At 43.4% G+C, this 27,297-nt stretch overlaps 1 protein-coding gene across 1 annotated transcript in view; it reads left to right on the top strand.

The window, feature by feature from the left end:
* LOC137880902 (NT-3 growth factor receptor-like) overlaps window positions 1–27,297 on the top strand; it is a 189,845-nt gene that overhangs the window by 24,523 nt on the left and 138,025 nt on the right. The window contains exons 2-3 of the mRNA XM_068722473.1: window positions 16,767–16,841; window positions 25,142–25,213. Coding sequence (XP_068578574.1) covers window positions 16,767–16,841; window positions 25,142–25,213 — 147 coding nt within the window. The remainder of the gene's footprint in view (window positions 1–16,766; window positions 16,842–25,141; window positions 25,214–27,297) is intronic.

Here is a 27,297-nt window from a genome sequence, read left to right on the forward strand (position 1 = left end):
AAGAGACTTTGTGAATATATTGAGCGGAAACCGCACGTTCTCTGTAAACATGGGAGTTTATTTTGAAAAGACGTCAAGCAGACCCTGCATGTTTCCTCTTAACACAAACGCTTATTTAGAAAAGACACTCGTACGTGTATAATGATCAAACACTGTGAACACAGAAGTTCATTTTGAAAAGACACTGTATCCATGTAACAAACTCAATCAAGACATGGAGACAGCAGGGGCCCAGGGATCGAATCACCGACCCTCTTATTAGTGAACAAACCGCTCTACCTCCTGAGCCACAGCCGCAACAGAAAGTGAGAGACAGAGAGACAGAGAGACAGAGAGAGAGAGAGAGAGAGAGAGAGAGAGAGAGAGAGAGAGAGAGAGACAGAGAGAGAGAGAGAGAGAGAGAGAGAGAGAGAGAGAGAGAGAGGGGACAGAGAAAGCGAGGTAAGTGAGCCCTTACATTGGATTGTTACTTTAAACCACTGACTTTAAATGTTTCCTAAAGCCCCAAAATGGAGTTGAAATATGTCGCTATTACACTGAAGACTGTGGTAATTATGTTTTTTAGAGCCGTGGTGATTATAGTGCAATCACAGCCCCGAGCGGCGCCACAGCCGGCTATATAGAATGAGACCAAACGAGATGTAAAGTTTGGTGATGAAAACGGCCGATTCATCGTCCTCGTCCTCCTCGTCAAGAGCAGATGCAGCTGCTAGAGAAGTACCATGTCAGTGTTTCCTACACTCATCTATTGCCCCCATGGAGTCATTGAGAACAAAAGAAGCCCTGTTGAACGACAATGTCTAATTGATCGGGCTTTATTCGATATAAATAGACAAACTGAGGAAAGCTTTTATAGTGGATGCTGGTTCACAACACTCGTACCGTTTGATCTTATAGATATTCTGCAAAAGATATATATGAATACATATTGTAAATACTAGCCATTCGGATTCACACAAGTAAAAGAAGAAGAAGCGGGGGCGGGGCTTCAGGGCTCTGCAGAAGTCCTGCATGTTGTTGGACTCGGTAGTCGTCAGACAGTGACAGATGACTGCAGTTCACTGCTGGATGTACGGACCTTCTACGTAACATGGATATACCGGTGTCATGTCAAAGTTCTCCCTTTCAGACGAGACGTTTACAGAGCACATCCAGATCCACCATTCATGACACCTTCAAGATCACATGACCTACTGCATGGATCTCCACAGAAAACACTGAGCACCATCACGCTCTCCAGAGGTTGAACTTCTTGAACCCTGTGGATTTGAAGCATCCCTGGTAAGGCTGTAGGAATAAACTATCGGCACGTTGTTCGCTCCGCTTGAGTTCCTTCTGTGTAGAGACGCGTTATTAGACTCGTGATGCATTTAGAGATTTCTCACACGGACTCGAGCTCCAGATGGCCAAAAAGCGTAATTAAAATCACAAGAGCATCGCAAACTCTTGTCAGCCAATAAATATGGAAGTGTTATTGCGTGAGAGCACAGTGATATGTTTGTATCTCAGTCGGTTTCTCAGTGTGTGTGTGTGTGTGTGTGTGTGTGTGCGCTCCACACACTTCATCACCCCACTTTTGTCTATCGACAACCTTTCGTTTCTCAGCTCGTGTAGTATCGCACAAGTCTCGTTTCTCCAGTCGTTTGCTCGCTACCTTGCCAAACGCGTGCATGTTCGCTAAAACCGTACTATTTAACACACTTTGGACCGGAGTACGCACAGAATAACGCACTAATAACAGTGTGGTTTTTGGGGGTTTGGTGTCACTGATCTCTGGAGAGGCAGTAGCTCATTCTAATGGCAGGAGCTCTAGTTTGGCGGACTCTTTTGTGGGCTTTGAGCAGACAGTTACATGGGCTATCAATAGAGAAAAGGCCAAGTGTCTGACCTCTCTCTCGTTCTGCCAATCCCCTTAAAAAACAAAAGAAAAGCCGTTTAACAGGAAGTTAAAGAAGTGGAACAAGTCCATTCCTCTATGAAGTAGCTGTCCAGATGCCAGACTGTTAGCATGAACGAGTTTAGAACGGAGCCAGTAATTCATTAAATGAATAATCTGTTCCATTGCAGCTCTGGTCCCTCTTGTTTGCGTGTCTCTTGTCACTACGATGAACGTCTGGGTAACGGTAATGCTGATGTTTTGCCTTGTCATCGTAGTTTCAGTCATGTTTTAGTGCCCTTGGGTTGCCCTACGCCCAGCGCCACCTAACTCACCGTCTCCACCTACCATCGCTATGTGGCGGTTCGGCTTCTTTTTTTTTTTTTTTTTTTAATGGTATGATGATGCCATGCGGCGACTTCCCGGATTTCCTCCCCTGCAGAAATCGGTAGAGGCTTGTTAATGCCGAACCGCAGAGGGTTCAGCACTGGACAGCTCCCCCGAGAGCGTCCGCTGCTGCCGCTGCTGCATACAGAGTGACTGCGGAGGACAGCTGATGAAACGCTTACGTGGGCGCGTAGTGGTTGCCACGGTTACCTTGGCTTTAGCCCATCGCATTGGTCCAGCTCTTCTTTGAGTAAACCCCGAGTGTTACTCGGTTTTTCCAGTTTGGAATAGGGATTCTCTGGGGTTTCTTTTACGTTGCCTTTGAATTCCAGAACATTCTGCTCGACGCAGCAACAGTCCCCGTGTTGAACATGGCTGATCTATATTCTACAGGGCCGTTTATCCGTTACTCTCACTCCTGCTTTCTTCTCAGTGTGAAGGACGGATTCCTCCTCAGTCTGGTCATTTTCGGGTGTTTCTCTGAAAATGATTCTTGCACAGTGAGAACCCCGGGTCTGGCTTTCAGGACGAGGAGTGAATACAAAGCTGCTGTTCATCCACAAATGAGCAACACACCTTTTGAAACATGACAAAATACCGGCAGGGACTTGCAAACCCTTTGGAGTTCTGTTAAGTTCAGTGCCATCCAGGTTTAAAAAGCATTGAGAGGAATGTCCTCATGCCGAGTTCAGGCTGCACGACTCAAGTTCTGGTTTCCTGCACGGGGAAGGTTTTTTTGAGGACTAAAGCTCCAGATCAGGGACACATCGCCGTTGGTTCTGCCTACACTCGGCACCCCAACTACACCTAATAATAGCACCTTTAAAAACAGAGTTTACAAAGTGCTTTGACACACAAAGGCAACAACAACAACAACAGAAAGCTCAGTGAGACTGCTGCAGGCTAAATATCCGGACCTGTCGACAGCCAGTTAGATAAATCCGAAGGACACGTAGAACCCTTGTGTGAACACATATGACAACATCGACACGCGTGTCTAAGGGCACGGTCAACGTGTAATCGATACAATGGAATGACACTCACCAAAGTAAGATCCACGTTGTGTGCGTTTCCTTTTGGTGCTCCGATCCGACTGTAAGACTATGAACAAAATGTGTGTTGGTGAAAACAGACATCGCGTGCGCAATGGCCTTGAGACATTATCTTGAAACAAAAAGTTGAAATATTACAATCTGATATTTGCACCACCGCCAACGTGATCGATCTCACAATAAAAACACACATAATGTGTCATCATATTCCTCGAATGCACACAGGCCTCTTTGTCCTGACTTACTGTTGAACTATCGTCTTTCTTACGTTGATGACTTTCATATTGTGTTTACTGATTATGAATAGAATACTTCTCTGCTGTCATTTTCTTTTACGTCCGGAGCTTCTGTTGAGGTTTTGGAATGAAGTTTTATCACATTTTAAGAAAAAACAAGAAAATATTTTCTGTAATTGTGGTCGTATAAATGGAAGTTATGGTGCTGTTAGATTGCTGCTAGTAAATACAGTCACGATAAAAACATGTTGACTGTTCTGGAAATGACTTTTGGAGTTATTGCTAAATGTTTGGATCACACGAGTTGGAAACAATCCTCCAGAGCCACATCTAAAATTCTACAAATACTATAATACTAAAAACATGACTGTAGCCAGTGCAGAAACACCGCCTTAACAACTAAATGAATAGACATGCAACGATATAAAATAAATGGTGTTTAAATGTTGATTTAGAATTTAGAATGAATCAACGATTGACCTTGATACTCCGTTTCGCTGATTGTTGCTCTCCGTTGACGAGGGGTCATTGGCCCCAGGTTGTTATTAAGCAACATTAAGGGTCTTTGCAGCTTTCAATGGTCTTCAAGTTTGTTCATTTCTTGACATTGATGTTCAGTTGCGTTGCCATATTTTCATCCTCATCAAAGCATTCAGCATCCCTGAGGAAATGAACGAAGATGTAGAATGTTCTGTAACAGTGAGTATTGTGTTTCTAGTAGGATTTGAACCTGCTGGTGTGCCAACAGTCCAGTGTTCAGTGTCTTCTGGACGGAAAACCAGTTTACCCCACTTAGAGAAAGAGACAGACAGAGTTAGTGTAGCTCCAGAGAGAACAGATGAAATCACACAGCTGCACTGCAGAGATCCTCTCTCTCTCTCTCTCTTTCTCTCTCTCTCGCTCTGTCTCTCTCTCTCTCTCTCTCTCTGTGTGTCTCTCTCTCTCTCTGTCTGTCTCTCTCTCTCTCTCTCTTTCTCTCTCTCTCTCTCTCTCTCTCTCTCTCTCTCTCTCTCTCTCTCTCTCTCTCTCGCTCTCTCTCTCTCTCTCTCTCTCTCGCTCTCTCTCTCTCTCTCAAACGTTTCCTCAAGCTTTGTCATGTGTGGGAATGCCCTGCAGGATCATCTAACCTCCACACTGATACACTCTACTCAAGGAATACATCCTGTGTGTGTGTGTGTGTGTGTGTGTGTGTGTGTGTGTGTTTTATTCGTGTACTTGCTACATAGTGAGGGCCGAAACAAGTTTTTGAGCGAGGATGTTTTTGGAACACTCTACAAAGGCCTGTCTGAGGGTTCAGACCTGGTTTGGAGGTTCAGGTTAAGGCTTGGTCTTATTTACTTGTGATGGTTCAGGAGGCAGGGCGCTAAGCAATGCGTTGTGTGAATGCGTGTCCTGACTAAGGACGACACGAGGACCGATATTGGGCGCAGTGGATTCATTATCTACATTGATTCCACAGATAATGCTACATTGTGAACAACACATCTGCTAACGTTAGCTATCAGCAGCACAGCCTCGCCTGGCTACATAACGGAGCTAACGGCTAACGTGAACGGAGTCTGCATTGAGTTACATCATGACATTTTAAAGCTCTATTCAGTGATGATGTGCACTGGGTCAAGGTGGTTTGAAGGATATGTTCTCACAGAAATATGAAATAGATATTAGAGAGAATTATGACCAGTTTAACCTCCTAACACTCGCTCAGCTGAGTGATCGTCGTCTTGTTTTTGTTTTTAACTGTGAAAATGAATGCTAATCGTGGAATTTAGCTGCTACTGGTATCGTGACATCACTAATCCTCACAAAAATAGAAGTACAGGGATGTGTGTGTGTGTGTGTGTGTGTGTGTGTGTGTGTGTGTGTGTGACTGCAGCATTAGAGGAATGCAGCTGTTCTTTGAGAGAATATAAAAGAGGAAAGATTTGCCTCCAAACCATTCTCCTCCTCCCAACTCACCCACTTTTTTCTTTTATAATTCAAAGCTTTTTTTTATTATTAATTGAGATGATGCTTCAAGCAATCAACCTCCTTTTGTTTTCAATATTTTCCCATTTCCCCCCTCCCAAAGATGGAAACACAAGATACGTTTTCAAACACCGATAACTGCAAAAGTACATCCCGAGATGGCCGAGTGTGTTTCCTGCCCATGGCGTCATACGTGTGCGTCTCAGCCTCATGTCTCCACACACGCCTCTGTGAAGTCTGAAAAATGAAAGCATGGTGCACTTCATGAAGAGACACTTCAAAGAAAGGTGGAGGGATGGAGAACGAGGAACGACGACGTAAAGAAGGCAAGGCTGAATAATCAAGTGTCAAAATTCCATCGGCAACTTTCCGTCCATGTGTGCTTTGATACTTTCGGATCGCTTGGATCCCTGTTTGTCCTTCGACTAGTTTGGATTGTACGTTGTAGATCCAATCTCTAGGTTCATTAGCGTTAAAGCTGTTGCTACATAACATCAGATTGAGACGTATGAATTAGACAGAAAAGAGACTTTTTTGTGAGATGCTTTCTGACGTTTCTTTCTGTACACATGGAGAATCAGGCGCATCCTTGAAGGACGGTAGTTCATCCGTCACCAGATCAAATTGACGTCGTCTCTTATAAAGTCGGAGCTGTAGCTCAACAGATGAACATTCTATAAACTGCTACACATCAGGCCGGTGACCCTCCATCGGTAACACTTCTCCAACCTCATTAAACTCAAAGTGTGCGTCTACCACACACACACACACACACACACACACACACACACACACACATAACGTTTGTTAGTTTAACACTTCTCACATATGATGTCGCATTATGAGGCGATAACATTTCATGATTTTATTTAGTTATTGTTGGGAGCAGATGAGTACACATTCTTCCAACTGTTTCAAATTAGACCTCTCTCATCTCATTAGTGTGTGTGTGTGTGTGTGTGTGTGTGTGTGTGAGATTTACCTCCACGTACAAAGACGATTCCCAAAGTCCTTTAAAAACACACCAATAAAGGATAAAGAGGGTTTTATTGTCATTGTGGTGATACAACGAAATGTCATTTGGTAGCTCTCAGCAGCAATAACAAACAATGTACAAGATGAAATACAAAAGGAATAAGAACGTTACTACGTAATACAATCTGTGCAAACATGTCAGTCCAGTTCAGTTCGTCACACATTCTTTGCAAACGTTTTTTTTGGTACCGCCTCAGTCAAGGTTCCAAGCGAGCTGAGCCAATACTAGAAGGTGGAGATAAAACCTGATTGGTCGGAATAAAACTGTCACTAGCGCCATCGGGACGTCTGGTGCAAACCCACGATTTTAGGTAGCAGAGCTCGTCAATAGCAATGTTTTTAATCACTTGAATCACTTTTCATTTTGGAAATGTCACCCCGCCAAACTACGCCGTACAACTGACATGAGCCTCTGTCTGTCTGCCGATGAAACGTCGGTTTATGGTAAAACAAATAGAGAAAGAGACCCGGTACCAGAAAAGTGAGTGGAGCTGCTCCATGCCGTGGAAACATACCAATAGATTCTGCATAACATCCAACACGTCATATAAAGAAACTACAACATGCAGAACACCGATGGGTAACGGACCACTCTGGGGTAGGTGGTTAATCGGTAGCATGTCGGTTAATGAAGCTAAGAACAGCGGACGGCCGTGTGTAATAACACTGCGCTCTGAGTGACACTTCTCAAATCACAGAGGGCAGATTTATCACCGCGGCTCCCGAAGGCCTTCGGGTGTCTTCAGGGATTTAATGACCTGAAGCAGAACCGTTTCACGCGGCGTAAAGCAGCTACGCACACTGAAGAAGAAAGAGAATCGCTCATGTTCCTCTCCAGATGAAATGCAGACGCTCCTGCTTTGACCACACTGAACATCAAGGCAGAGAGTCAAGCGTGAACGTCTCATCCTTCAGTGAGGTCTTTATCAGAGCCAGTGGGCTTTTTACGAGTTGTGTGAAAAGCGTAAAGTGGGCAGTTGGTCGAGGTCGGACAGTTGATTCACTGGATTCTGGAGCTCCCGCCGCCTCGCTGAGGTTGCAGTGATCTTTTCTTTGTCCATTATTTTAAGAGAAAATACCAAACTGTGGCTGCGCTGCTGGTTCTGGTTGTTGCATCGCCAAGAAAATAGGAAGACACGCTCATGGAACTAATATAAAGAATCAGAAGTAGGCGAGTGATTCGGGGCACAGATACCATCCAGACACCCATCTAATTGACTGCACTTCCCCTCTTTGTCACCGTCGCTCTCTCTGTGCCGTAGACTCACGGAACACTAAAGCAGAGACTGCAGTCCATTTTACGCCGACTCCGTCTATCGAGTGTCCCAGGACTTCACTGGCTCTATCTCCCTCGTCGCTCGCGTCTCTTGGTATTTCTTGCCTTCTCAATCCTTCCCTGTACCACTGGCTCAAATCCTGCAGCTAAGTGAAAGATCTTTGTCTGAAACTTGAGAGACTAGCGCATCACATAGACTAGCACATCACATATACCTTCTTACTACTTTCTGCTGAGTCTTGTTACGGCAACTTGATTTGAATTTAATTCATAGTTCGTAGAAATCCATGCATCTTGGATAGGTCTTGGAGATCACTTGTAGGCGTCTGAAGAGACATTTCGACGCTTGGATTTGGATTATTGACCTACTTGTCTTCCTAGCATGTATGGTACTAAATGGTGCTAAAGCAGAACATGCTAATTCGGGCAAAGAGTAAAGAGCGAGATCTCCACAGCGCTGAGTCATCGGTAAAGAAAAGTCTGGCTCCACGTTATCACTCTTTCACCTTCACGAATGGGAAGGTGAACCAATGGCAGCCTTAAACCCACGGTCTGCATTCAGCTGGTCAGATTGGGTTTAGACGAGGACCGGGCTGAGGGACCGCTCTGTATCTTTCTGTACACAGTTTGCACTTCTTATGATGTGTGTTTTCCTCATTGATTTTAATAAGTGAAGGCTGGTGGTGACAGTGTGTCCCCAGTGTTGGAGGCTGAACTTCAGTGGAGAGGTGGAGCTGGCACAAAGACTTGAAGTGGAATGTTTCTGGCTGAATGTCTGTTCAATAGAGACACTGAACACCTTCACTTCTCAAGATATTGGGCATTAAGGGTCAGCAGAGGATGAATCCGGAATAATTAAGTGCACATCTTCTTTAGTGGCATCACATCACATTTTTTAAATTGTAATGAGAAGATTTCTTTAAGATTGTCTCATAGCACATTCCTTTTCTCTAGGGGTTGAACCCTATCCCTAACACTGGGCTGTGAAGGAACTACAGCGCGGTTGCTTTAGCGAGTATAAACAACGAGGCCGGCCGGCATGATGCAGCTTTGTGGTCTCAATCGGTCACTCGTTAGTAACCGCCTTTTTTAAGACGCGTAAAAGCAACATAAGTCTCCTGACGTGCTAAATATTGTAGAGGAAAACGTTAAAGGCTCTTATGCTTGTGTTAAACACAACCTAAACTCTGAGACAAGGGAGCGAGAAATGGTGCCCACATAAGCAAATTGATACATTTCCAAGATAAGGTTTCACCTGAGGCTAGCAGATATGGAAATAACAGTAAATCTGGGCTCGGGTCGGGCCGACAGATCTGTGTTGTTCTCATAACGTTTCCATCTGTCCGCTGAGCGACGGCAAAATCACTCATCGTACTGGTGTCACACACTTGCACGTCAAAGACAGTTTAATACTTAAACACGCTGTCTGCTTCCATGTCAGCGTGTCCTCCTCAGTGTTACATCCCGCCGATCACCCCCGCCCTCCCTCCCTCCCACACACACATTTGTTGGTCTCTTAAGTAAATTGAGCTTCATGAATGTTTAATGTATTTGAAACCAAACACAGCAATCGATTCAACCCTAGCACCTTACACACACACACACACACACACACACACACACACACACACACACACACACACACACACACACACACACACACACACGCACACACACAGGTGCAATCACAACCCATTCTCTCACCTCCCCCTTTGTTTCTTCTTCAATCCTTTCTCTCTCTCTCTCCCTCTTCCTCCGCCCGCCTTCTCTTTCTGTTCCCACCGAGTGTCTGGCTGAATGTAAATAGCGTGTGATAGCTGAAGATGTTGGAAGCAGCTAGTTGGCCCCAAGGGAGCCTTTTCTTTCTTTTAATGACAGGTTGGCTTTCAGAAGGCGTGAATACATTAGTGTAGAGAGCGAGAGAGAGAGAGAGAGAGAGAGAGAGAGAGAGAGAGAGAGAGAAAAAAGCAATAAAGGATTTCTGAAGGACACATGCAGAACATACACATACATCTAGAAAGAAGCAGTACCTGCAGGAGATGCGTAGAGTAGCGGTAACTTATAGCTTCTACTTGTACTCTACATCAGGGGTCTTCAACGTTTTTCAGGCCAAGGACCCCCAAACTGATAGAGATGGAGCAGGGACCCCCTACTGTATACAGTTTATTGTATAAAATGTGTTTTATATTAAACTGGGCCTAGTGCCATGTATGAACACACCTTGTTATTGTGCATTCAATACTAAGCTATTCAAATAATACACAGCTTCATGTCTTCATGTTTTTATGTTAGAGGTACAGTGAGTAGGTGGCTGAGACACTGACATTCATAACCACACCTTGTATGATAATCATGCATACAAGTTATTCAAATTGACATTTTCAAACATAAATGTGGAAACTAAAATGAGTGATGGTCTATTAGTGCCACTGATATGCATAAACATACCTGTTACCTTGCATACAATACTGAACTATTAGAATAATGGACAGATTTATTTTTTTTAGTTGTCTAATCAACCCAAAATTTCGCAGACCCCCAGCAGTACCTCCGCGGACCCCCTGTTTTTTTGGCATCTGCACACCATTTGGTCGTTTCCCTCTGTGCCGAGATGGAAGGGCGGCGCGGTGCAACTCTGGTGCTCAAATAAGTCACCAAATGACGCTTCGTGCTCAGACCCAGCGCGACGTACCACACGGTTTGTGTTGCGCAGAGCCATCTGAGAGGCCATCGTTGGCCACTGTTTTGAAAAATTCCGGAACTTTAAAGAAATATATGATTGGGTTTGAAGGTGATTGGTTGGACTATCTGTCAATCAAACTCTTGCCAAAGCCAAGAGAAGAGAGAAAACATCTTTTCCTTCAGTGTTCTTCTTCGTCACACACACACACACACACACACACACACACACACACACACACAAGCCACGCCCCTTAGCTGCCAGTAGCCTCATTGGTTTAAACCAATGAAAAATGAATGAAATCACAAAACACCTTTTCATTGGTTCATTGGTTCCATTGAAACGTCAGCACTGATTGATGAGTTTCCCCCAAAACAACTTGCAACACTGATGCCTGCGTTTCATTGACAGTCTCTGATCAGAGACAGTGTCTTTGTGTGATTCACAGAAGCGGTAACTTCTTTACTCATCTTAGTCTCCCGTCACAGAGCCAGGATCAGGATCTAACAGCTCATCTCTCTCTAGTGATAGCACATCTCTAGCCATAACTAGTTTGGCCTTTCAGCTCCAGTACGTCCTCCAGTAGTGGATCCCGAGGTGTTTACATGCCAGGTGGGGTATATAATCCCACCCGTGTGTTTTGGGTCTTCTCTTAGTTAGAACTCTTCCACCAGTAGGCTTCCAGGAGGCATTCTGATGAGATCCCAGCCTCAGACATGACTCAGTCAATGCACCAATGAGGAATCTGACTTGCAAGCTTTTCATATGACCGATGTGATGAGATGGCTGTCCATGCAGTGATATCCTCTAATTCTCTTTGTGCAACAGAAAGGCTTCAGGTCGGTGTTTTAGTCGATGTCGGTATGAAGCTTAAATCCACCTGCGAGCTTTTCTCCTGGCTGCTCTATTTCTTGTCTTCTCTCAGCCAGCATCACTGCTTCTCCCTCTCTTCACCTCCGTCTCTCCGGCTCTTACGCTTTGGAGGCAGAGTGCGTAGGACGGCTGCTGTAGCGCTGCAGTTCCTTCTCTTGTCCTGGCAGGCAAACATTGGCGGTTTGTGTGTGGGTGACGGGGTCGGACTCTTCACACAGCGCCAAGATCAGGAAGGAGAAGGGGTGGGTGTGGTGGGTGGGTGTGCTCGGGACAGGGGCAGTGTTGGACATCAAAAGCCAGTTCTGGGCTTGAACTCCTTCCGTGAACTGGGGATTCACTGAGACTTCTGCACGATTTAATTATGGGCAGTCATGGGCATAATACCCCAGACAGGTCATACTGGTGCATCCGGCTCAAGTAAAACGAAAGATAGGGCATCTTCATTTGGTTTAATAATTGTCACCAAAAAGAAATAACGTGGCTGTTCTCATGCTGCCTCAACCACACGAGCCACTTGGTAACTCCTTCTGAAAAGTGTATAAATAAAGTTGAATATTATTTATTATTATTCATGGTTTATTCAGTGGAGGAGAGTTTTCTGCTGCTCTGGGACATTTCCAGGCGTAACATTATACAGGTTTGTACTCCAGGTCCTTCTTTTTCTGGAATGTTTTCAAGCAGTCGGGTTCATTTCCGAAACACGAGGTTTATAACGACGGATGCTTCCTCTCATTCAAGCGTTGCAAGTGGCTGGTACTCGAATACAAGGGGTTTCTGTTTAATTGCACAAAGGCTCGGGTGGATAGCCTACGACTGTAATATGATCAGAACAATCTTCAAATGTATCTGCTTGGCACAACCAGCAAGCTCCTGGTGAGTCATGACAACGTCATGGTGGAAATGTGTGTGAGCATCCTGTCTTTGTCAGGATAAATCCAGTAAACGCCTTTATTTCAGCTGTTCTTTGTGCTCGCTAATTCTTTGGACGAGGTGCCTTGTTTGATTGACAGTTGGTGGTTTCAGGACTGGTTTGAGCCCAGAGATCATTAAGAGAGAGGATGTCTGTTGGGGTGTCCCTCGTCTCGTGTGACCTGTGTTTGTTTGACTTCCTGTCTTGGTGGTTCCCCCTCCTGTCCTCTGTGGATCACCTGTGTTGCATTAGTGTCGTCAGCCTCGCTCACTTCCCTCGTGTTTCTTCCACCAATCAGCTTTCGTCCTGCCCTCCTGTGTCTCGCTGTCTGATTAGTGTGTATTCATAGTCCTTTGTCTGCTGGTTGTTAAAACATGAATATAGATTTCTTTCACTGTAATGTGGCCTTCTGCACGTAAACATTTTTACACAGTCGGTTATAATGAGCCGTGTCAGCGGCTGTAACTTATTTCACCGTGGCAGCACTCTGCATGTTGTGCCTTTCATTTTGCTGCCACACAAGCTGCCCGTCCATGTTGGCACGAGAGGCTTTGTGTGCCGTATAGACATGCTGTGAATCTGCACCCAGACAGACCAGGAAAGTGAACGCTCTGTACAAACACACCTTATGATGTCAGCTTCATTCAGGGCACAGAAACAATATCTGGATATCGTTGATCTTGTTTTAAAAGTGTTGAGAGACGTTAGCAGAGTATCAATATGGAAAACGATCACAGTCCTCTGTGTACGCGTCTCATTTCCCATTCTGTCCATAGTCTGAGAGGCAGTAGCTGCCCTTTGCTACACAGCTAATGCTATTCTGTCCACCAGTAAGAGACAGAGCCGAAGAGCCACAGAGACAGGTCGAGAGCGGAGGAAGACACTTTCTTATTTCATCCGTGCTGTTTACGGTATTGATTCTGCATTGGCAACGTTTTAAACTATTTGACAAGTGACAACTTGCATTCAGTCTAATTATCAAAGACAGTCCCATCATGTCTGCTGGGACATGCTTGAACATTTAGGACTGTTTTCATTTCATCAGTTACTCTACAGCCGGGATGAAAAAACCCCATTAACAGCCACTAACACCTGGCTTTTGTCTGTGGTGGGAGATTCATTACCGGGACAAATGTCTCCGCGGTCGTCACTATTTATCAGCTCCAGCTCTGATCGGCCGTGATGGAAACACGACACCAGGGTGGAAGCGCTAATTCCCGCCCACTTTTACGGCACTTTCTTTGTCGTCTCGGTGACAAATTTGGACTTATGAGTCGGCTGCACAAAGTACCACCCGGCACCGCCATTCTTAGCCATCAGCTTGCTAATTGATTAATTGATTCTCAAGCAGGTAATTCTTCTTTAGTGACTGCTTTAAATCACTATTCAACACATTCTCACTCCCAACACGTCAAACACCGGGCTCGGTCAATACGACACTACTCTAGGTTACCCTTTACTTTGTTTTCAGGTTAACTTGCTCAACGAAGCTACTCGGTTAGGCTCAGGAAAAGATTGTGGTTTGTTTGGAAATAAGTACTTTCTTTACGTAAAGTAACTGAACGTAGATGTAAAGACTGGAAGTTCCACAACAAACTGAGGTAGAATTAGTCAACGTTGACTTGGTGTCACACAGGACACAAACAGTGGTCTCCTGGGTGGAAGTTCTGTTTGTTGGACCCGTCCACCAGTGACGTGGATGTGTGCCCCATCCATACGTATGATGAAGGTTCCATCAATGCGTCTGTAGCAGACATCGGGGCGCAGTGACCAGAACAGGTTGGCCACACACTGATGTTTCGTGTTGATGTGTTTTTAGAGGCAGTGTAGAGATTTACTACACGTCGTGTTTTTAAAGAACGAGGAGTCGGTTAATTAAGAGTTTGATTCGCTCCAGCCGAGGCTGCTCTTTAGCGTGAGCTGCATTTCAAAAAGGCTGAAGTGTGCTCAGTCCATACTGTAATCTATGCAACAACAAAAAAAAAAGAGAGGCAACTTTGTTGCTGCAAGCAAAGAGGATTTAATTTATTACCAAGCAAAGCCGCTTCTCTGACACTGGCCGCTCTACAAGGGTTTATCTTCGGAGGGTGATTGTGGAAGAAGCTCCCATGCAGCGAGCGCTCAATGGAAATACTTCTCAGAAGTTGAATTCAAACTGTAATTGTATAATTATATCTTAAAGAACTCTGCTTCTGTGTATGTATGTGTGACTGGTGTGTTACTGGCTATTCAGACTCTGAACTGGATGAAGGATCTGTTGTTATACTGATTGATGGTGATACTTATCACAACACAGATTTAATAATACAAAATTATGAAATGACTTTTTTTGTCACCACTTGTTTCTTGGTTTCTCTTTTTGCATTCATTATGTAGGGAGACATTGCGTTAACATTGCATAATGCATACACATTTATATCACACACGCATTTTATATGCACATTAATTTACAGTCATTCACGTAGTGACATGGGATTAATGACATAAATAAATGGTGCGGTTTACAGTTTTAAGAGAACAGAACTACAGAACCCAGGAGGTTAAGAGACCTACGCTGGCTAACTTCCTGTTAGCCCCATGCTAACTTGAATGAGGATGTCAATGTCATGGCTCTTCTAGACTTAATGTTATCAGACCAAATTCATGAAATTCTGATAGTGAAACGATCAGCTGAACCATTGGTCAGTTTGAGATCTCAGTGATGCTGAGGTTACATCTGTCTCATCTGGCCACAAGGAACTTTTAGACTACTGGCCATCGGGCTTCTTACGGGTCAGTACTGTACCTGCGTACAGATTTGACAGTTCTGACTATAGACCGCATGTAAGAGGTGGACGCAGTCATGTTGACGTCACCCATTGGTTTGTGGACTGACGTTCTGAAACCTCGAGTTTGGCGATTTTGCCGTTGTCATTGTGGAATACGAACGTTGCTCTGTTGTTGTGTTTTTCCAACCCATAAACGGAAGTTACCATATTTGGAATGCTAGTGAGTGACGTAGAGACACCATGTACGGTTCTGGTAGCCGCAGCGACCTGTCAATCAACGTGTAGCCCCGCCCCTAAAGCATCCCCTGCTTTATGGTCTGTTTGACTCTAAATGGAGCATAATGTACTAAATGAACATCATGCTGTATTGAAGAAGACTGTAAACTAGAGATTGAGACCATAAACTCATGTTTACAATGTTTACTGAGGGAATAAATCAAGAGAGAAGTAGAGTCATTTTAGACTAGACTTCTATACAACCAGGGGAGTCGCCCCCTGGTGGACACTAGAGAGAATGCAGCTTTAAGACACTTCCACATTGCTTTCACTTTGCAGAACCGGAGTTTGCCGCCTGAACCTGGTACGATCGAATGACAAATGTTTCATTGAAGAGACACGTGTAACCATGGCCACAGACAATGACTGTCAGAGAGAGAGAGAGAGCGGGAGCGAGTCAATATGCAAAGGTGTTTTGGTGTTGAATCAATTCCAGGAAGACAGATGGACAAACAGCACCTCTGACTGATCTTTCCATGAATACCTTTGTAACCAAACACACACAGAGGAGTGTAGTAGTGTACACACACACACACACACACACACACACACACACACACACACACTCAGGGCCAGGAGGAGGTCTCCTGGGTAAACAGATGTTCAGTGTGATGTGATTTGCGTGTTTTGATTTGCTGCCATCCACTGCCGGATCCAAAAAGAGTCGCTGTCCTGTTTCTGCTGCGGGGGCTCTCACAGGGCCACCATGCAAAAACTTTCACCGCCAACAAACCACAGCAGCCAGTTCAGACCATGTCTACATAAACACTTAAACAACTGTTCACTGAACTATTGTGTATACTCTGAATTAGAGAGGCACCTTAGCCGACGACGTATAAAGTCAGCCGTGACGTAAGAGCTGTGGATGTTGCAGTACAGTGTGTGTGCAGTTTATTTGTCTGTGCATCAAGACCCGTGAGGAGACCCAAGCTAAGTTACCGTGTCTCGGGTGATTTAAAGGGCGTTCACCCTGGATGTTCGCTCTTAAGGTGGGCTGCCCTTTAAAGGGGGACCAGTGCTATTCTCCTTAAAGTGACAAGCCACTCCTCTGAGTTTTACATTTCTTTTAACTGTTTAAAGAGATAGCAGGTTTAAACGGTTAATCATTGGTTAATCATCCCTGCTGCAAACTATGCTCTGTTTGTAGCGGGAAAACCCAATGTTGAATGTTAAATTGTCAGCAGCAGCATCATGTTGTATATTTAATTTGTTAGTCAGAAACTGAGGAACATCTGATCAAAATATAAAATGATTTTAAAGTTTTTAGAATGGTATTACAAAGTGCTCATATTTGTACTCGGTTTCGGCAAGTACGCAAATGTAACCGATGGCTAGAGGTTGACCCTTTGCTGAGTCCCACTGAATCCCACGGAAGATGAATCCATAGTCTATAGTCTACTAATATATCTCTTCTTGTCCTACGTTTCAGACACATTGAGAACTGGACCGGTCTGCAGACCTTGAGGGATGTGGACATGGAGCTCTACACCGGCTTACAGAGGCTGTAAGTAGCAACCCACCCTTCTCTGTGTCCGTTTGTTCATGCAGCATTATAATGATTCTAATGCATATCCCAGACATTGTGTACGATATGGTGGCATCTAGTGATGAGATTGCAGATTGCAACTGACCGAATACCCCTCCGCTCACCCCTCCCTTTAGAGGACCGCTGCTACGTGAGCTGCCGAGAGCACGGCCGTGGTAATGTTGCTCGTTTAGCTCAGAGGCCATCCTTACCGTAGCAACACTACTTTAGGAGCAACGGAAGTCCGATGGCAGTTGGCAGCACCATGGTTTTGCACTCGGCGGCTCACGTCACAGCAGTTTCACAAGCATGCCAGAGAACTATGGTGGCCCCCAGGTAACGTGAAAACGCAAAAGGCTCCCTCTGGAGCCAGTGTTTGGTTTGTCCGTTCTGGGCTACTGTAGAAACAAGGCGGTGCAACATGGCGGACTCAGAGACCAGGTCCTTTTCACAATGTAGTTATGAAGGGCTCATTAAAGCTGACAAAAACCCAACGACTCTTGGAAAAAATGTATGTTTTAGGAATAGAAAATTATAAATGAGATCATGAAACATGTCCTGCGTGGGTGAACCATTGGTGAGCAAATGCTTTGAAATAAGTTTTAAGAAAAACATCTGTATCTCTTTGTATATGCTCAAGAAATACTGTTATGGCACAGATGTTCATACTTTGAGAGTTTAGTCTTGAATGATGAGATGGTCTAGTAGAAGCGTTCTAAATAGTATAGCACTACATTGAATACTGATAGAAATAGAATAGGACTAGAAGGGACATTCCCTTTTTCAAATCAACGTAGCTAGATGGTCAGAGTGGCGGTCAGAGTGTACCGCTGTCATTGCAACCACTATAGCGGGCTAACTTACGTATAAATATATAATAAAATGAACTGATTCACGGCTAGTCTTGTATTCACTGAGGTCAGGTTTTGCAGTAACGACTAAAACAAGCCATGGTGTAGTAATGCTACTACAATGTCCCAGTACAAGGAAAGCACATTGCTATCCCCAGATAAGTGACTATTTAGTTTGGCTCATTTTATGTAACCAGTTAACTAGCCAGCTGTCCATTGATAATCTAGCAAGCTTGCTAATTCCACAATACTTAAAGGCTACACTGGCATTACAGTATTGTGTAATTATCAAGCTGGCTAGCTAACCAGTAGACAGCTGGGTAGTTAGCCAGCTTGCTACATCCACCATGCTTTAATGCTACACTGGCTACAAAAAATGAGCCACACAGCGGGCTGATGGCCAGTGGCAGCGCTGGGTCCAACGGTTTCTGCCTCACTCCATGTCGCTCTGGAGGACAAGCTAGTTACCTAGCTAACTAAAGCTAGTTACCTAGCTAACTAGCGACACTGGTAAGTAAAATGCCTCTGCAGTACTGAAGGTATGATGTGAAATGAATTTAAAGGGCCATAATGGAGATATTGTAAAATATAAGATATAAGATATTGTCTTTAACTTGTATCACAGCCAATTTTTTTGCAATTAAACAGGACAATCACCACTCAGCAGGGTCAAAAGGGAGTTGCTGTCATCAGACAAACAAGGTGTTTAGAGGACTGGGGCACCGTTTCCAGATCACTATTAATCGTAGAAGTTAAGAGCCTTTTTTCGAACACGCGTTTCCCAAAGTAGCACTTAAGAGCGAGTGCGCATGTTAAGAGCTTGTTAACATTGGCTGTCTGTGCTTCCGAAGAGGATGCACTTCAAAGTAACTTGGTGGATTCAACCGCCATGTGCATACATTAAAAACTGCATCAATCATGAAGTGCAAGGGCTGTGAACGATTCAACGGGAGCGGCGTCATTTTGTGTCAACACTTTGGATCATTCAGTTTAAAACTGTAGCTTAATGTTCAGTCAGGAGTTTCATTAATATGCATGTCAGTCAACAGCGCCATTTCACCCAGAAGGGATGATGATAATAAACGGCAGGTACATATCTGTGTGATTCTGCTGAGGAAAAAGGGAGAGAGAAAGAAAGGAAATCCACTTTTCTCCATCAGAGTGCTCATCACTGTGATGACGATGGCAGCCTGACATGATGGGAAAAATGGAAATCAGAAACTGCAAGATGTCAGTCAGTCAATGGAGTTGCAGTTTGGTGCATATCAATTATTGTTCGACCATTTTCTTTTCTTATTTTCCTTCCCCCCTGATCTTTAAACATTGCAGACGGCATCAGTGGTCACGATCAACGTACAGACCGGATGCAACTCATGAACAAAAACAAGGCTGGACCTAGACACAGTGGCACTTTGAGCTAAATGCTAATGCTAAGGTGGCTCACAGTGACATGCTAACATGTGCTTATAAGCACTCAACACAAATAGCAGCTGAGGCTGATGGGAATGTCATTTGTTCTGCAGATTTGGCCTTAAGCCAAGTATTGGAAAAGTTAAAATGTTCAGCTGCTGATGGGGCTGATGAGAAGTTACTAGGTTACATTTGTTTTCTTCCTATCTTGATAGTTGACAACAGTCACATGTATATATGTACAATGAAACACGTGCTGGTGGCTGTCCTGACCAAAAGACGATCCCTTCCTAAAACAAGGCTTTATTTACCTAAAAACGGACTAAATTGACCAAATGAAGACAAGCAACTAAAGACAAATAAGAACATGTACAATGGCCGATCAGGACATTTTTGAGACAAAGGGGTAACACGAGGACAAGCATTACTAACTAAACTACAGATAAAACAAAACAGGACAGCAAGTCTATTAATAATTAACTCAAACAAAAGCTCCAACAACCCAACCAATATAGTCCAAGGAAATCAACTAAATCTCTGAACTAGAAATCCCCACCATGATGTTGTGGGTATATTCTGATTGGCCACTTCCTGTATTTAAGAGCTCTGCTTTAAAGGGACAACGTTTGCCTCCAAAAATGATATAGAAGGTTAAAAGAACCTTATCTTTTCGGTCTGTCTTAAAGCAACATTCACTTGCCATGAGTAGGAAGGAGATACTCTTTAATCTAAGATCTTTAGTCCATTATTTTTTAGAGGTGTTCCGATACCATTTTTCCTTTCTGAAACAATCCCTGGACTAAAGAATGCAAATGATTGGGAAATAAATGATTGTATTTTTATTTAAATATTTGCTTTAGTTAAAATAAAAAAAATTCTTGCCATTAGTAGTTTTCATGATGATATGCTGCTTTTAAAGCTATTGTTAGGAAGGTAAACAGGTCATATTTCCCTCTTTATCATTTATTTTATATTGCTGGGAAAACAAATCCTTCTGTATTTATTAGTTTCTCACCAAAAAAATCGACATTTTACAAGATTACATATGAACACATCATGATATCGTTGTAATTTACCTTCGCTCAATACTCATTTCTGCTTAGTAGAGTTTGAACCCATGATGCAACCAGCCGCTCCAATATTCAGCCAAACAGAACTACGCTGTCCGCTTACAGCTAACAATAGCTCTCCTCCCATTGATTATCAGCAAAATGCAATAATGTACAGAATACCAGTAGCAAGTACAATTGTGTTGTTGTTCCTGTGTAACGTAAATGAGCTGATAAACATGAGTCTGTTCATTGGCTGCATAAAAACCAATGGGGCGACGGCCGTAATCCAAGATGGTGACGGCCGTAATCCAAGATGGCGATGGCCGTAATCCAAGATGGCGACGGCGAAAGGATTCAAAACGTCAGTCCACACACCAATAGGTGACGTCACAATGACTACGTCCACCTCTTACATGCAGTCTATGGCTGTATCTGAGAATTTCCGATACTAGTATCGGCATCGGAACTCGAAGCATAGTTTTTGACAAGTAGCACTGTTATCTGACAAGTATTGGCGAAGTCACAGTTTCAGTGCCTTTTTTTTCAGTTCCATTGACTGAGGTCCAGTAATGGCTAAAAACAGCCATCTAATAGAGTAGAAGAAGAGAAAGTAGAAGAAACAGAAGGACTCTGGGAGGGAGTGATGTAGCACATCCACCTCTCTGGATGGAATGGCTCCAATACTCCAGCTGGGCGCAGACACTGGCTCCTCTCCCACTTACAACTAGCTGATTAAAACGGAGCTGCAGGTTCCTCTGCTGCTCAGTTTTTACTTTCATATCCAAAGGAGCTATTGTGGGACATACAGAGTGCGCTAATTGGCAACAATTGGCGGACGGTCAGACTCACTCGAGTCTTCGCTCTCAACGTGCTTAAAAATGGAGCCCGGTGATTTGGTTTTGCTTGTATACAGCAAACAAATAAAGTGAAGATCAGGGGCCTGTATTACAAAGTGAGTTCAACATACCCAGAGTATCTTTCGGTTATCTGGTTTAGCTAATCCTAACAATCGTGATCCCGCTAAGTGACCCTTTGAAGCTGCACAATCAACCCAAGGTTTCTCAATCTGGTTATGAGCTTGTTCACATAAAGAGCCGTTGTTTGCAGCAGCTGACCAATCACAATAATGGTATATAATAATAGTGTGCTGTCATCAGAGCGGCGCATTTTACAAACTAGGACAAAAATTTAAATATTAGACAAATACGAGGAAGTTAAACACATAATTCAGGCTTAAAGAAACACAGTTTAAACTGCCAAATGCAGGAAGGATGGCTGTGTGAGTGTGTAAATGAACAGATTTACAATACCACCGCTTCATACAGAGCTCAAGAGATCTGACTGTAGTTACATGTGTGTGTTTTGTTCAGTTAATGTGTTGCTTGGATGTATTATTTTGGCACGTGTGACAATATTTTAGCCTCATTCCTTCAGCTGAGGCGGCGTGGAAAAAGAATAAATATATAAAACATAATCCAATGCGATAAGAAGGTTTCCTTCCATAATTTATAATCACCCACAGCGTACATAAAGTAACCGGAGCAGAGTAACACTGCATTCAGTCTGGGACTCCGACGTGTCAAACTGCAGCACACGGCTCAAGAAGCTGACACACATAAGTGAATTTATGATAAGAATATATGATGAGAATATATACAGAATCATTATTATATATATTCTTTTCCCCAAGTCCTTTTCACTCCGCCTGGGTTGCAGCTGAATGAGCTAAAGTATTGTCACGCACGCCATAAGAATACATCTACAACACATTACTCTAATATGATACACATATGTAATTATAGTCAGATCTATCTATCTATCTATATACATGTATATATGTGTGTGTGTGTGTGTGTGTGTGTGTGTATATATTTAATGACATTAGGTGTTCAGCATGGCGGTCTACCCCAGTCAGAAGTGAACCTCCTTCTGAGGAGGGTTAGGAGAGTTTCTTCCCAGAGTTAAGCCTAAAGTTAAGTAACTAACACCACATCCTGCTTCGTAGTAGAGGCCTCTGGTGAATAAAAACCACAGAACAAATTCAAAACTCCCATATTAAATCGAACGGTTGTACGGCTGATAGGCAGATATGGGTACGGATCTATTTCCTCTATGTCCATCAATCCCGTTTGGCCTCACCTGCCGATCTCTGTTGAACACAGCTCTGCAGCAGAAGAGGACCACGCGTCCTCCAGCTACTCCAGGCTGTACTGAGATTCAGAGGCAGTAGATTTTAATTGAATTTGATTTCATAGGGTCAAGATTCAATATTGTAAATCATTTTGATAGCTAATGTCATGTCTCTTTGGTGTGTGACGCAGCGGTGGATTTTAAAGGGATACACGCGTAACGTAGGTAGCCAAAAAAACACTGGATCCTGCATTTCCCATGATGCATTTTTTTCCCTGCATGGTAAATGCCCATATCTTCTTAACTCCACACCCCCAGTTTGTAACTCAGGTGCAGTTCCCATTCAAGTCAAGGGGGAGCCACATGTTTTAATAATACAGACTGGGTACTAGTACTAACCGTGACTGCTATGTGTATAATCAGTTCCCTTTCAAAGATGATCAATTAAAGCAGGGCGAGGCAGTTTATTTTGACATCATTGAGCAAAAATTCCATAATAACCTTTCAGTATAATATAACTCAAGAGGTCTGAGAGATTCCTGCTCCTCCTCTTAGGAAATATAGCCCGTGACGGGAGACGTTGGCCAATCACTCAGGAAAAGGAGCATGTCTGAGTTATCACCATATATGAAAAACTAAATTATTAATATCAATATAATTATTAATAACGGGGCACCACCCTGCAAACAGGGAACAATAACCAACTTATAAACTAAGTCTCATAATTAGTATTTAGTAGTAATTAGTATCACAATGTCATTAGTCACAGTACAGACCACATATCAGCTGTCATCACAATACACATGCACAAAGTAATCACAGACAGCTGCTCTTTAAAGAATAACAGAGTTTATTAAGTTCCAATAACAATAATGATCTAATCAATTAATATCTAACTAACAACAAAACTATACATTCATGAGCACACTATCTACAACCAACAAACTGTGGTAAGAGGGAGATTGTGTGTGTGTGTGTGTGTGTGTGTGTGTGTGTGTGTGTGTGTGTGTGTGGGAGAGGCGAGACAACAGCTCAGACAACGTGTGATGTAATCTAAATGTAGCTACGTCACGTGGGACTGCACATTGAAGACAGACAGAACTATCAAAATGGAGTTGGAGCGTGACCACGCTGGTATGGCGATAGACACGATTGGCGATCTTTGAGTCGCCCAGTCGCTGTTCTGGCCTTTGCACTGACGAGAAACAACCTCCGGCCTCACTAGGGTGTATGATCTCAACGCCATTGCAGCAGTTTGAACTACACAGTAGTTTCTACTTAACATTAACGATCTCGGTCGTCGATCTCGGCGATTATTTAGCATACGCACCACGTTATAGAAATGACAGTAGCACAAACAAGGTAATAAACACAGTGACCTAAATCTGCCCAGACTCTCTTAGCCGTACTATGAGTTGACTTTGTCGTCAAAGACGTGGTCCTTCTGAGTTCTCGGCAGACGTGATGAAACTCTTGTGTGTCAGAGATATTTTCTTCGGCTCGTTAAAGGAATTCTCTACGAATCGACTCGGATGAGAAAGAGAAGTTGTCCTCTTTCTCTGAGGAATCCGTTTCTTCACGTCTGCAGGAAAATTGTCCACTTCTCTCTTTCCCAGGAAGCGAAAAACAAAAAAACAAAAACAGTCTCTAAACCTAGGGCGAACTGAGTCGCATGGACGGGATAGAGGTGGGAGTGAAACAAGGTTTTGTATAAGCAGGGCTGAGCCGCAGGGGGTCCTGGGGTGTCTGTGGCCCTCGGCCAATTAGATCGCAATGTTTTATTGCTTTCGCATCTAAGCATTGCTTGGAGCTTGCTCCTATCTTAAACTCAGATCAGGCTGCAGATTGCTCTGTACAATAGGAAGGCCAGATCCCTTTGTCTCAGAGCACATGGTCAAGCACATGACCCCAACAACTCCTATTGGCTGATCAAAAATCGTGCAGGAAAAAGTTGCTATTGCTGGTGTAGCAACCTGTCAATTACAAGGTAGCCCCGCCCCTAAATCATCCCCTGCTTCATGGTGTGTTTGACTCTAAATGGAGCATAATGTACTAAATGAACATCATGCTGTATTGAAGAAGACTGTAAACTAGAGATTGACACCATAAACTCATGTTTACAATGTTTACTGAGGGAATAAATCAAGAGAGAAGTAGAGTCACTTTAGACTAGACTTCTATACAACCAGAGGAGTCGCCCCCTGGTGGACACTAGAGAGAATGCAAGTTCAAGGCACTACCTCATTGGCTACACCTTTCACACCCGGAGGTTGCCGTCTGGTCAAGACTTTTGAATCCGCCCACCCAACCGATTTTTGAGTTGACTGATTCTTCTGGCATCGTGACATGAAAGAGCAGTTCCTCAATTGAAAAAGCAAGCATGTCAGTTGGCCAATCGGTGCCAGGGGCGGGACTAACTGTTGTTAAGCATTGTCAAGCTTTTCAATATCGCCTGACATTGCAGTTTGTTTTTACTTTCAGAAATAAACTAAGTACGCTTCAATTGGAACGATGTGTAGACTCAATTCGGTTCAGTGTACATTTTTGGCTCATGTGTGACTCTTGCTATAACTGACAAAGACGGCAGCAGGTGGAAACCCTTACCTTTGTAATGTACATAGTACAATGTACGAGTAATGTACTCGTCATGTCATACGTCCGGTATTCAGGTTTCTTCAATTTGCCCTTCGAAAATGAAGAATCTGAAGCACTCTGTTGTGACAGCAAATGTTGTGTGTCCTTTCTAGGGTGACAGTTTCTTCTCCTCTTTTAAACTGACAATGATTCGGAGTGATAGCGCTGACGCTGTTCTCTCCTCTGCGTCTGTCTGTTGCAGAACCATTACGAGGAGCAACCTGCATACCATCCAGGCTCGTGTTTTCTCCAAGAACCCCCACCTGCGCTACATGTAAGTGCGCACACACACACACACACACACACACACACACACACACACACACACACACACACACACACACACACACACACATATAAACTACTTGCATGCATACATGAATACAAAAATGCACACTCTGAATTAGTAGATGCAAACACAGGGATGAAAACATTTCCAATACCAATTACTGATATGTGTCTCCATATTGAGATGAAAAGCCTGAGGTGAGATGGGGAGTTTTTGATTCATTAAACCAACAGGAAGCAGGATGATTGGATGTGTGGAGATGGGTTTAGGTGAGCTGTGTGACACAGAGCAGCATCACCGTGACGCAGAGACGATCCTTCAACGAGTCCACAAGAAAACCTGTCTGCCCGAATTAGCGTCATGAATTTCACTTATATTTAAACAGCGTTAGTCCTGCCAAAAGTTTTAGCGTCACCAACTCTGATTTTTCACTACATTCCCTGCAGTCTGCAATTCTATTTATTCGTATGTTTGATTTATTCAAATCCTTACTTTTAAGAGTGCAACACTTCAACCCTCTGAACCCCAAGACGTTTCAGGGCGTTTTTCCCTCCTGTCACATTTTACTCTCTGTGGTCTTCATTTTCACTGCAATATAGAAGTCCTGCACCTCTATGGCAACAGCACAGTCATGGCTAAAAGCAGAGGAAAATCAGTTATCATGCCATAAATCATAAAAAATAAAATACACAAGTTGAATTTTTTTTTTTATAATTTATTCTACAAAAATTGGAATACAATGGAATCTATACATCCAACATTATTCCAAATGTCCACAATTGTTAGCAGTGTTGGAAATAAAGTGGAGGCTCCACATGCTTTATATATTGAGCTATTTACATTTATACAACCTCTACTTACAGCCTCTCCTCTCCTCAGGGCTCTGTGTTCAAAGAGTCAAAGATTCTCTGAACGTCTGTCACGTGACTGTTGGTCTCAGACGAATCAATCACGGCCTCCTAGTCTCGCCGAGGAGCTGTTAGCACGATGTTTAGACACAACAGTGTGTGTGTGTGTGTGTGTGTGTGTGTGTGTGTGTGTGTAAAGCATGCAACAACCTTAGGGGCTGAAAAATACATTGAAGTGCCAAAAAACAGCAGTTCCTTGAATGGCCACCCCATAGATAGACCATTGTTAAAATGCCAACACAAAGCAGAAATATTTATGTTTTCAGCCTGGCACAAAATGGGTTTTGGTCTCTATAGCTATGTGTGCAGTGGGTGAATTTGGTGGAGTTGGTGTCAGCGCTCATCATATCCGGCTCCTTAGCTTAGCACATTGTACTAAAAGACTCATTACAAACAAGTGTGTTTCTTTTAAAAGCCCAATATCAGCATAGTTAATGTGAAGTACGGATGCACCATGCTAACCAAGCTCGCTAGCGAGCGTCAGCGTTAGCTGTGAACTTAGCGCTTGTAATGCTAATGGACATGGCCTTGCAATCTCTGCCCTATGGTCACTTCTGGCTCCAAAAAAAATAAAGTTTTACCCATAATTCACCCGTTCATGACAACTGTGCCGTGGGTGAATTTGTATATTACTCACCCATAGTAATTATATTGAGGCTTAAAGCTATGTCATATTTAAAGGCAATGCTCCGCCGTGTTTGTGGTGTTGGTGCCTTTTTTGGATAATTTTTCATGCAAATATAATTTGCATAATATTGGACTAATAATATACTATGGCTGTCTGGGCGGTTATTATTTGTACTAACAGACCTTCCAAGGAGTCTGTGCAACAGTTTTTTCGGAGAATGAAGTTCGGTTATTCTTTTATTTATAGAACTTATTGACAGATATTGGTGTCATATCTTGTATGTAAACTTGATCACATTGTACTAAAAGACACATTTCAAACAAGGGTGTTGTTTCCGATGTTAGCATAGTTAATGTGAAGTACGGATGCAATATGCTAACCAAGCTCGCGAGCTTGATTTACCTGTGCGAATGTGTGAGCGCCCATCACACATTCACTGAAACCGTGGAAACGGTGCGTGTGCTGCTACTGTATATGCTTGGAATTACGTTTCCTTTGTGTTTCTTGTGCTGCACAGATTAATGTTCCCCTCC

Source organism: Cebidichthys violaceus, unplaced genomic scaffold (assembly GCF_023349555.1).
Source record: "Cebidichthys violaceus isolate CVI_PGR_0920_01 unplaced genomic scaffold, fCebVio1.0.p SCAF_3, whole genome shotgun sequence".
In the NCBI taxonomy this organism is placed as follows: Eukaryota; Metazoa; Chordata; class Actinopteri; order Perciformes; family Stichaeidae; genus Cebidichthys; species Cebidichthys violaceus.